The 11,831-nt window shown below is 39.8% G+C and overlaps 1 protein-coding gene across 3 annotated transcripts in view; it reads left to right on the forward strand.

Annotated features, from left to right (window-relative positions):
- sppl2 (signal peptide peptidase-like 2) overlaps positions 1–8,058 on the forward strand; it is a gene marked incomplete in the record, with an annotated part of 12,128 nt that extends 4,070 nt beyond the window's left edge. The window contains 11 exon segments of one of the 3 annotated variants that reach the window (XM_014007414.1): positions 1,061–1,203; positions 1,823–1,919; positions 3,238–3,354; positions 3,466–3,547; positions 3,630–3,704; positions 3,798–3,860; positions 3,955–4,054; positions 4,171–4,248; positions 5,506–5,666; positions 5,973–6,013; positions 7,438–7,531. In XM_014007414.1, the coding sequence (XP_013862868.1) occupies positions 1,061–1,203; positions 1,823–1,919; positions 3,238–3,354; positions 3,466–3,547; positions 3,630–3,704; positions 3,798–3,860; positions 3,955–4,054; positions 4,171–4,248; positions 5,506–5,666; positions 5,973–6,013; positions 7,438–7,447 (967 nt within the window). 3 annotated transcript variants of the gene reach the window in all.
- Between the last annotated feature and the right edge of the window lie 3,773 nt (positions 8,059–11,831).

Below are 11,831 nucleotides of genomic sequence, written 5' to 3' on the forward strand. Positions count from 1 at the left end.
AACACAAGCTAAATGTTCATAACACAAGCTAAAATGAGCAGAACACAAGCTAAAGTGTTCATAACAAGCTAAAATGAGCAGAACACAAGCTAAATGTTCATAACACAAGCTAAAGTGTTCACAACACAAGCTAAAATGTTCATAACACAAGCTAAAATGAGCAGAACACAAGATAAAATGAGCAGAACACAAGCTAAATGTTCATAACACAAGCTAAAGTGTTCAGAACACAAGCTAAAATGAGCAGAACACAAGCTAAAATGAGCAGAACACAAGCTAAAATGAGCAGAACAATGGCAAAAAGCTAAAACCAGTTAACTGGTATCTAAAAGATAAGTGAACAAAACAGTAACTAAAAGCTAAATCCAGCAAAACATTGTTAATACAGTAATTAAATGCTAAAGCTAAATAGTATCATAACTAAAATGAGCAAAATGGTACCTAATGGTTAAAATCCAAAAAAATCAACTTTTTTCAAACTTTATTAACAATTAAAATAAAACAACTACACTTGATGTAAAGTCTACATTATTTATACATACATGTTTCCACCGATTACACGAGTTAAAAGGTTAGTAAGATGACATGTAACAATATGACACTTCAGTACTAAGTAAAAAATAATTAATGAAATATTTAAACAAAGATCCAGTGTTTACATTAAATATACAGTACATGGTAAAATATGCAAATTTGGTCTTAGTTTTTAAATTAAGTAAAGAGAAATCAGAAAAACAATCACTAATATTCTAAAAGCAGTAAATTAAGGCTAAATGGTCCATAAGAAACTATTTTCATAAAAACTAGAGCAGCCATGCTGAATCAAGTACTTCAGTCGGGAACAATTTTGTAAATAGAAAAAGTGTTTTGAATAATATAAATGTTATAAATACTAAAAGTCATAGTACAGTCATACTAATCAAGATAAACCTTTGCAAAATTGTGAACAGAAAATATTTTTTGTTTTTTGGTAAAAATGTGTTGAAATAAATGCAGAAAGACCAAATCAGTAAAGATTCAGACAAGATGTTCTAAAGTTCTTCCGTTTCCCCTCCTGCAGACGTTACATGAAGCATAAACGGGACGACGGCGCGGAGAAGCAGGACGAGGAGACGGTGGACGTCACCCCCATCATGATCTGCGTGTTCGTGTTCATGTGCTGCAACATGCTGGTGCTCCTTTACTTTTTCTACGACCACCTGGGTACGACACACACACTTCCAAAGCCGAAGTAATGCTGTATTCCTGTTGCTGCCGAACTGATGTCAACGCTGAGCTGACAGCGTTTCGATTTCCAGCTTGTGATGACATCGGGAAAAAAAAACATTTCTATTTCCTGCTTCTGACGGAATAAAACAATAACACTTAGAACGATAGTGCTAAGTGTTGAGTGTGCAAACCGTATTAAAACAGAACTGCATCTCCATCACACACTCTGACCACTAACAGCTCAAACAAGTTCTGTATTTAAACGTTTAAGCTTGCAAATCTGCACAAGTACGCTTTGATAGCACCTCCATTTAGCTCAGGTGTCAACTTGGGCGTTCTCCAAGCCACGGCGGAAACTTTCACCTCGTTTTCCTCCAGCAGACAGACTCATTTCAAAGCATTACAGGAAAAAAAAACAGCCGAAATGCACAGATCCAAGTTTCACCCAGCTCACCGAACACTAACCCACACATCGCTGAAAGCAATACTCCTTTTTAAATATTTAAGAAGTATTACCAGCATACAACGTGCTTTTATTCCTCAGTCCAAACTTATGAAACCTCACATCAGAATATGGTGATCTGCTCACATTTACCGTTTTCTCACTCTTCAGCCATTTGGGTGATCGGGGTCTTCTGTTTGGCCTCCTCCGTCGGCCTCTACAGCTGCCTGTGGCCTTTCGTCAGGAGAATACCCTTCTGCAAGTGCAGGTAACACATTTTCTGTCTCTGTGGGGACGCGCAACGAATACAAGCGGTCTGGTTTTTGTAGCTAATTGACGTCTCAATTCAGGGGCTGCAGTCCACGTAGGTCACCAGTGCCGGCTGCTTAAACGTCTGTGAAATAAGACGGTCCAGTCTACGGATGACGTATGTTTGCGTGACCACAAACACAATTTAGTGTTATTAAAAAAAACATTACATGTAAATAAATAAATAAAAAAACCAAATAATTTGGGTTTAGCTCCAGTAATCAGTGCTTGTGGTTGCATTTTATTTAACATCTCATTGCAGCATGAATTTCATCAGCTAAACTGCTAAACATCCATTTAAAAACATCTCAGTTTCGTGACGAGTCTTCTGTTCAGTTCGATGGTGCAATGAATTCTGGGATACCGTCGGCCGTGTAGGATATTCATATGCACAGGGTTCCCATGGGTCCTTGAAATCCTTGAAAGTTTGTGAATTTGAAAAAAATAATAATTTCAAGGTCCTGGAAAGTTTGTGAAAACAGCCAAAAATTACACTCTTCCTTGAAAGTACTTGAATGTTTTTTTGGGATTGAAGTTCTCCATTAAAACAACTGATTTTCATCATCTGTAAAAAAAAAAAAAAAAAAACTTACATTTGTTGCAGTGGATAACAGGATTACGGTCAACTGATGTGGCTTTCAACAAATAACATGAGTTATATAGTGACACAGTCATAGTTTTAGCCAATCAGAACAGAATAGGGCGGGCTGTTCTTTCTGAGCCCAGGTAAGAGCACCACAGTTCCTGTCCTCACTGAGGGTCTGGACATGTTCACATCCCCTCCTCCCAAACTGAGCTGCAGAACCTCCCAGGACATAATTACATGTTCTTGTATTGTGGATATGAATGTAGGGTAAACATTTAATCCACTTTCTTTCATTGATTCTGACAGAACAACTTCTATTGTTCAGTTTTTCACTGAATTTACATGATATTAAACCTGTTTATTGGTAACATTCTGGGGTAACAGTAGGTAAGTGCCATCACGCATGGTTCTTGAATTAGAGGAAATTGGTACTGGAAAGTCCTTGAAAGATCCTTGAATTTGATGATGACCAAGGTGTGGGAACCCCGTATGCAGCCTACGATTTGTCGGCCGCATTCGTCGGCGCCTATGATTTGGGACAGCCTACGGCGCGTCGCAGTGGCGTAAGCGGCCGACAAAGGCTCCCTACGTGGGCCGCAGAGCCTGAATGGAGACATAGTCATAACGGCAGAGTTGACGGTTAGAAGCATCCGCAGACCGACACGTGAACGTTTCTTTTCTTCCACAACAGGATCCCGGAGAACAACCTGCCGTACCTGCACAAGCGGCCGCAGATCCGCATGCTGCTGCTGTCGGCGCTCTGCGTCGGCGTCAGCGTCATCTGGATGGTTTTTCGCAACGAAGACCAGTGAGTCCAGGGTTCCTCTGCAGACACGGGCAGCTTTGTTGGAGATGATGCGCCCCGTCCCGTGTGCCTGATGGTGGTATCTGCTGACAAATGTTGTTGTGTGCTGTCCAGGTGGGCGTGGGTGTTACAGGACGCCCTGGGGATCGCCTTCTGCCTCTACATGCTGAAGACAGTCAGGCTGTCCACGTTCAAGGTGCCGATGGATATAATCGAGTTTTGGAAATGTTTACTTGATCAACAAGTTGTAACTGATGTTTCTGTTTCTGTTCCTGTAGGCTTGCACTTTACTTCTGTCAGTTCTGTTTGTTTATGATGTTTTCTTCGTATTTATTACTCCCTTCTTTACGAAGGTAGGATCTGTTTTCACTCGGGCCGTTCAAGTAATTAGTGTCAATTTGTTATACTTGTGTTACTCATGTTTTCTTGTTTGTTTGTTTTTTTAGAGTGGGGAAAGTATAATGGTGGAGGTAGCGGCAGGCCCCTCCGACTCTGCCGTTCATGAAAAGGTGAGCCCATCAAATCTGGTTCCCCCTGAGTCCAGTTCTTCCTCTCAGATGTGGGGGAAACAGCTGAGTGACTCTGATGTTTGTGTTTCTTCAGCTCCCCATGGTGCTCAAAGTGCCCAGGTTAAACTTCTCTCCTCTGGCTCTGTGCGACCGGCCCTTCTCCCTCCTGGGCTTTGGGGATATCTTAGTACCAGGTGAGCCGTTTTGTGCTTTAAACTCGTTTATAAATAAGATTCTTTGAACAAATACTAATTGGTGCGATCTATCAGCCTTTGGAGTATGTGTTGGAGATGGTTACTTTCTTTCCTAGGTCTGCTGGTGGTGTATTGTCACAGATTTGATATTTTAACACAATCCTCCAGAATCTACTTCGTGGCCTGCACGATCGGTAAGAAACTGTGTTTAACGGGGGGGTGAGAGGGTTGTAAATGTAAATGATGCTGCAGAATTTACTCAAACTCCAGTTTGGCCTTGTTAACATCTGGGCTTAAAAGTGAGTCTCCACGCATGTCGAGCGGTCTAATCTAATCTGCCAGTAACTGTGTTCCCATTGCAAATGTGCGCAAAATTTTGTCGATATTTTGTTAATGTCGAAAAAACACAGTTTCGCAATTGCGGTGTTTCTATTAAGTAAGAAATGCTATTAAAGTCAGGCGTGAACACGTTTGTTCTTGTGATAAGTCATTACAAACGTGGCGGCAATGGATGTAAACACATAGCATGTTGCTACCACGACACTAGCGCTCATCATCAGAGACGTCGGCGTCTTTTCAAGGCTTTCGGGCGACAAGCCCCTTATACTTGGGAGTGGCTACGTGTGCTGCGTTTTTGGGAAATTGTAGTCGGTGAGTTTACTACTTTCTTTTACAACTTCGGTGATTTTACTACTACTACTATTTCTACTTCCTGTTATCTTCTTTGTCGTCTTTTTCACCAGTAGAAACAGACGGTTCTTGATCACGTGACTCCCGTGATGTGAAAAAAGCGTTTCCATTGCAGTTTTGTGAAACACACCAATTTTGATATGGCCAAAAAACCCACCTTATCCTAGCGCAAAACAATTTTGTCAAAAAAACGTTTTATTTTTTAAATTGACGTGTTTCCATTGAGCAAATTTATTTTCGAAATTCCAATTTGTGCATTTTCATGGTCAATGGAAACACAGCTATTGCCTCATTATGAGCAACAAGAACTCCTCCCAGTCACTCCTTGTTAACATTCACTCTGCTACAAGTCAAATTACGGTTTTGATGAAATAAAATATGCGGCGCTTGGCTGCAGACTTTCTGGGCGCAGCCTATGTAGTGTCACTGATGCTGAAGAATAAACAAATGACACAGTAGATGCACTTAGCCTGTGTCAATAGTTGATGCTTTTCTAATTGACTAATTGAGTCATGTTGCATTTTATCCCACGTTTACTTCATTGAGGTACGGAGCAGATGTACTTACACAAAACACATGATGTCAGGTGAACGAGGGAACCATTTAAAAAGGTCTGAATATGAGAAAAACAGGCTTTCTTGCGGAAAAGATTTGTATCAATCTTTTATTTTCTTCTGGTTCAGTTTTTTTTCCTTCAAGTAAATCACATTGTTTACACATCCCCACCTCTCTGTTTCCTTCCCCACTCTCTCCCCCCTCAGCGTACGGGATCGGCCTGCTGATCACCTTCGTGGCCCTGGCCTTGATGCAGAAGGGCCAGCCGGCCTTGCTCTACCTCGTGCCTTGCACTCTGCTCACCAGCCTCTCCGTAGCGCTGTGGCGCAAGGAGTTGCCCCAGTTCTGGACTGGAAGTGGATTTGTGGTGAATACCAGTTTGATATGACTGCCTACCGCTGAAGAACAGAAAGACTTTTTAAATTTTTTTTTAGCAACAACAGACAATAAAATCAATCTAGCATCAATTAAAAACAAGCAGTCAAGTAAAAATTTCAAGTTGAGTCTTTACTCAACTTGAAATTTTTACTTTATACTACTTTTATACTACTTTATACTAATTTTACTTTATATAATTCCCTCCATTCCAACTGCCTGTTTCTGTTTTACTGTTTCACCCCGCTGCCCCCCACCCCCCCTCGCTTCTCCTTATTTTACTCTGGCTGTGCTGTAGTCTGCTGCTGAGGGCTCAGCTGGCTCTGAATATCACTGCAGGTATAACCGGGCTTACACTCCATTAAAAACACCCTGATCTCACCTCAGTGTCCTTTCTGTTGTAATTTTCCTCAAAAAAAATACAACCGTCTCATTCTTGGGTTATTGATAGTTTGGTGATCTTAATCGAACTCACGCCCATTAGTGGGGTTTCCTGTAAATAACCTTTTTCTTCTGACTTGCTGATCTCTGTGTACAGCAGTTCCTCTGCACGTACAACTGTGAGAGGAATTACTGTAAAAGTTTGATTCTTTATACAACCCCAGTTTTGAAAAAGCTGAGACATTGTGTGAAATGCAAATCTGATGAATCCAGATTTTATTCACAATGGAACCTACTTAAAAGCTTTAATATGTTTAGTACTTTTTAAAGTAGCAACAAGTCTCTTTTTAGTCGGTGAGACCTGAACTTCAGTACTCAAGTTATGCTGTAGCAGTGGATGCAGTATGAGGTTTAGCACCGTCTTGTTGAAAATATGTTCTAAAATGTAAATATATAATAGTGCTTTTCCAATTGTGTAAGCTGCTCGGGCCATTGGCACTAATGCACCCCCACACCATCAGAGAGGTGATGACATAGATTGTCCTCTTTAGTGTAGAGGACATGTTTTGTGGTTTCCACTTCGTCTCAGTCCATCTTAAATGAGCTTTGAACCTGAGAAGATGGTGTTCACGTTTGGATGTTTGGATGATAGAGCTTTAAATAGTGTTTGTGGACAACATGATTACTTGTTAGTACGAACTGTAGAATATTCAAAGTTTTCCCAGTTTTCAACATTATTCTGAAATCGATCTATAATTGTATTTACAATAAAAAATACGTTTACTGGGGTGCAACAATACATCCGTATCGAACTGTTCAATACAGTGCTTTAGGTTCAATAAACACTTGTATGGAACAATACAGATTTTTAAAATTTATTTTATCAGCTTGTGAAGATGCTGTGTTGAAGGATCAGTGGATCTGTGTTCGACTACTCCACCTAGGCTGCATTGTTGAGCGCAGATCCACTGAGAAACTTGCTGTTTCAGCAACATTTAATTTGAAAACTATATTTTGAGGTTAAACAAATGTTCATAATTAATTTCAATAAATTACAAGTTAAAAGGGGCATGGACATTTCTCTTTTGTTGTATCAAAAAAATATCGAACCGTGAGACTAAAGTATCGAACCGAATCGTGAATTTTCTGTATCGTTGCACCCCTAATGTTTACTATGTTCTATTGTGAATAAAATATAGCTTTATGGGAGTTGCAAATCCTGGCTTTCAGGTTTTAATCCCGTTTTTACCTAACGTCCTAACTTTTTCTGAGTTCGGGTTGTTTGTTTTTGTCCAGCTCCTTCTGTTTGTCAGCTCTGTTACATTTCCAGTCGAATCGCCGTTCAGCCCTTTCAAATACCTTTTACTTTCTGCCTCCTGCAGCCTCCCATAGTGCTCGCGCCGATCAACTGTACGCAAACTGCAGAGCCGCCGCCGCCGCAGGAGCCCTCAGCCGAACAAAGCGCAGAACCCACCGATCAGAGCGAAGATGTGTCCGAGCAGCCGCCGCCTCAAGAAACGCCCCCGGAGGAGACAACCGAAGACAAAACCGACTACTAGTAAACCCCCCTCCCACCACTTCACTTCATGTTTTAATTCATTTCTCTGCAGCACGTCTCAGTCAGTGGACGTTTTAAATCTGAAACGTCTCGTTTGCACTTGTTGCGAAGGGAAGAGCAGCGCAGGTGTCTTTATTGAACACCTGATTAAAGTCAAACGTGCCAAGTTTTAAAGGGGACGTCCCGCTAAATCCACTCGTTTGGATTTAAAGGGACAGCGTCAAAACGAGCCGCTTTCACACACGTCAAAAAAAGGTGTGAAAGAGGGGTTCTGCTGAAGCGTAAATCTGTATCTGTGTTTGATCACTCTGGCTGGCTTTCTCATGGACCCGGATGTGTGGCGCAAAAATCTGGATTCTAGAGTCGAGAGTGAAAGTAGTCAAACTGAATTTTTAATCTAACAAAATGCACTTTCAAAGCAAATTAATTCAAATTCTAAACTTTAAGTTTCATTTTACTGAAATTCATTTTCAAACTGATACATTCAATTTCAAATTTTGCACATTCAGACTCAATCTGAGCAATTCAAATTCAGTTTCTCCTGGCACAAAATTTATCCCATAGAGGGGCTTGTGGAGTTACAATGAGGAGGAACTCAAACCAAAGCACTTCAGTTCCACATCGTATAGACCCCCAACTGAAAGATTTAAACTCAATTTAGTTAATTGACATTTAATTAAATGTGAAAATGAAGGATTTAAAAGCATGGTGTGTCTACTTTAAAGCAAACTCACCACCTTGTACTAACATACCATCAGTGGTGGGCACCAGCCCGCTAAAGCGCAAATCCACTAATTGCGGACCTAAATATTTCATTTGCGCTTTAGTGGTTTTACTAATTTTTTTAATTCATAAGCGGATTTGGGCTTTCTAAAATTAAAATGCTGTACCGCTAATAACTAATTATCTACCAGTTATCATTATCTTGAACAGCAGAAGGTATGGTTGTCAATTAATCACAACACACGTGATCTGTCCAACAGCACCCCTCCCAGTTAAATACACTTATTGAGAAGGTATACATCCTCGCTGACTGTTGCTTTGGTCACGGTTCTGATTTCCCACAATGCTTTGTGTCTGCTTACGTAGCAGGAAGGCAATAGCAAAAACAGTTAACGTTTGTAATACATACTAAACTTTTGTATGTATTGATTTATTTTACTTTACAATCGGAGCTCCTTTTTTAAAAAAAATAAAGTTTAAACGCTGGAGCTCAATACTTGACGTAATTGGTCGAAGCAACGGGGTTAGAGATGCAGAAATGATTTATTCAAGATGTTATGCTGGTGAAGACAGACAACTAGTGGTCAACTGGGGCAACTACATGGAAAACTTTAATATCCAAGCTCTTATTTTGAAGGGAAGATAAGTTTCCTGTACTCCGTGCTTTCCCGTCACAAATCAAATCCGTCATGTACCCAGAATGCATTGCTTCAGTTTTTAAATAAACAGTTTTACAATTACTTTATTGATTCTTCTTTAATGAAAAATCTACAACAAACAAAAGAAAAAACGACAAAGCAGCCGAACTAGCAATCCTCAACAACTTTTTAATTTTTACACCAGGAGCCAAAGTTCTGTTTCAGGAAATCACATCCTCAGCAATCAGTGGTTGTAGGATTAAGTTGTTAGAGTTCATACACCACTAGTTGGCAGAGTTGTGCATATATTGTACATGAATTGTTGCCAGTTAATAAGTGTCAAATTGAACCTGCGCTTTAAAATTAGCTTCTGCTAGTTTTTCTATGGCATAATCAGTTTTGAAGTTGCGGACCTAAATATTTTCATAAGCGCTTTAGAAATTGCGGAGCTAATTTTTGGATTAGCGCTGCCCACCACTGCATACCGTTTACACCATCTGTAAGACTGAAGGTACACATGGCTGGTGCTGAAACAGGAACTTGTTTCCACACTCAAATATTAACACTAAAGGCCCAGATGATTGTACCAGCAAATTCACAGTGAATTTCAAAGTTGCTGTGATTTACGGATTCATGAAATTTGTGCTGCTGTGGTATTTAACGCCCTCTGATGGAGGCATCTGAAAATAAAACTGAATATTTGGTGGTTTATCGTCCCTGTGATGGACCTGTGACCTGTCCAGGGTGAGAATAACGGACGGACGGACGGATGCTTTCTCAGACGAATAGTTGGTGTCTTCTTAAAATTAGTGTAAAGAAGAGTTTGGGTGATTCGCAGCTTGGTGGATGTCGTAAACAAGAGCTAAAGATTTCTCCACGTCTCTGACAAACAAGCTAAAAGCATAAACAGGAAAGTTATAAATCCACTTTGAATGTCTTTGGGCTGTTTGTGATTGGCTCTCCTGCTTCTGCAGCGTGAACTTGACACTAAATATGAATGACATTACACCTTAACTGACATTTTCTTTTTATTTTAATTGTCAAACTTTGTTATTAGAACCTTAACAGCAGCACTGATGAGTTGAATCCCCTTTAAAATCTGATGCTGTCATGGCTGCTGACTGAGCCCAAAGCTACAAAACTTTATTTTATTTTTTCCTATTAAACACTTTTGTTCCGCTTTGTTTTGCATGCTGTGGTTTTGAGTTGTTAACCTGATTTTTCCTATAAAACCAGTGTATGATGAGCTAAAAAGCCCGATTCACGACGCGGTGAAAGTCAACTCATGACGGTTTCTCTATAAACACTAATAATTGTCTTAAGCGTTGTTTTTATTTGGCCTTACTGTGTTTGCATTGGGAGTTGTTGTAGAATGTGGTCACGTGTTTAAAAAGAAAACATGCTTTATGAAAACCAACAGTACTGTACTGAAAATGTGCTGCAGTTTAATGAGGAGCGAGTTTTGTTACAGATGTTGTTAGTTTGTACAAGGCATTTGCACACTTTTTATGTTTATTCCATGACGTTATTTAGTCATGAATTTTGGTGTTTATCTAATATTGCAAGGATTTTAGCAGGTGGAAACTAATGTAATAATCCAATAATTCAGTATTCTGTCATTCTGCAAGCCAAATTCTGACCCGAGGACAGGTTTCGCTCCAGAACCCGGTGGTCGGTGGAGACATACTTTGTCTTCTGGGCGATTTTGGAACCAGGCTAAGCATCTTTTTGTGTACGAGACGTTAAAAACACGAACGCGTAATTGGCAGCTGAAATGTCTGAATGTGTTCCCTCGCTGATTTGTGATCAGGATGATTCATCTTTTTAAGTTTGTCACCGGTTTTTAATGCCTCTGAGGATTACATATAATAAAGAAACAATGTATTTGACATCCTGTTTGTTGTTTTTTTTTTTTGAAACCACACTTAAGTTTAATCCTGAAAAGAGGATTTGAATGGATGGAAGCCAGACCTCATCCAGCCCCTCGTAATGGTTTGAGTCTTAAGACAGGAATGTGACAATGAGCCCCTTGTGGCTCCAGCTCACCTAAAAGGGACCGAGTTTCTGTGATCTGATCAACCGACACAGACCGCTGCAGAGTTCTGCTTCACGCCATTCAGCTCCACTTCCAACACGTTTAGAGAGCGATGGCAGTAGTTTCCAGTGGTGAAGTAACCGTAAAATATCAGGTTTGCTTCTTAGATCCACACATGTACGTACATCTAAGTGGAAGGTAAAGAAAAGCTCCTTGCTGAGCTTTTATAAAGTATAAAAGTTATTTTTTGAAGCTGCTGGTTAAACCTTGTTTTGGTCACAAAACAAAAGGTCAGCAAACCTTTTTATCTACATGGGCCCCATTTCAGAAAGCATTAACTAATTAATTATTATTAATTAATAAACAATTAATTAAGCCTGGGTTAACGCAGATAATCTGAATCAACTCATCCCGCTCTGTGATACTCAGGATTTTCAGTTTCAGAACAGGTGATTGCAACTGGGTAACTTAATCCTGAATCAAGTTACCCTGAGTTCAGTTGGAGCAGAAAGCCCTCATCAATGGAAGTCAGATAATGTGATTCATCATGACAGCAGGAGAAAATAAGAAGACAGGAAGTCCATTTCTTGCATTGAAACTAGAAATGTTGTGGAGAATATCAACGTATATTTAAAAAAATTAAATAAAAAAGCAATACTGTTGCTGCTGCAAGAGAAAGAGACTTTGTGTGGCAGAGAATTGATCAAGTCAATGATTATAATTTTACATGAATCTAAACTTTTATTCTTTATTTTTACTTTTATTCTTTATTCAAGTGGATAAAAGTGTGTGTGTGTGTGTGTGTGTGTGTGTGTGTGTGTG

This window comes from Austrofundulus limnaeus, unplaced genomic scaffold (genome assembly GCF_001266775.1).
Source record: "Austrofundulus limnaeus strain Quisiro unplaced genomic scaffold, Austrofundulus_limnaeus-1.0 Scaffold42, whole genome shotgun sequence".
NCBI lineage: Eukaryota > Metazoa > Chordata > Actinopteri > Cyprinodontiformes > Rivulidae > Austrofundulus > Austrofundulus limnaeus.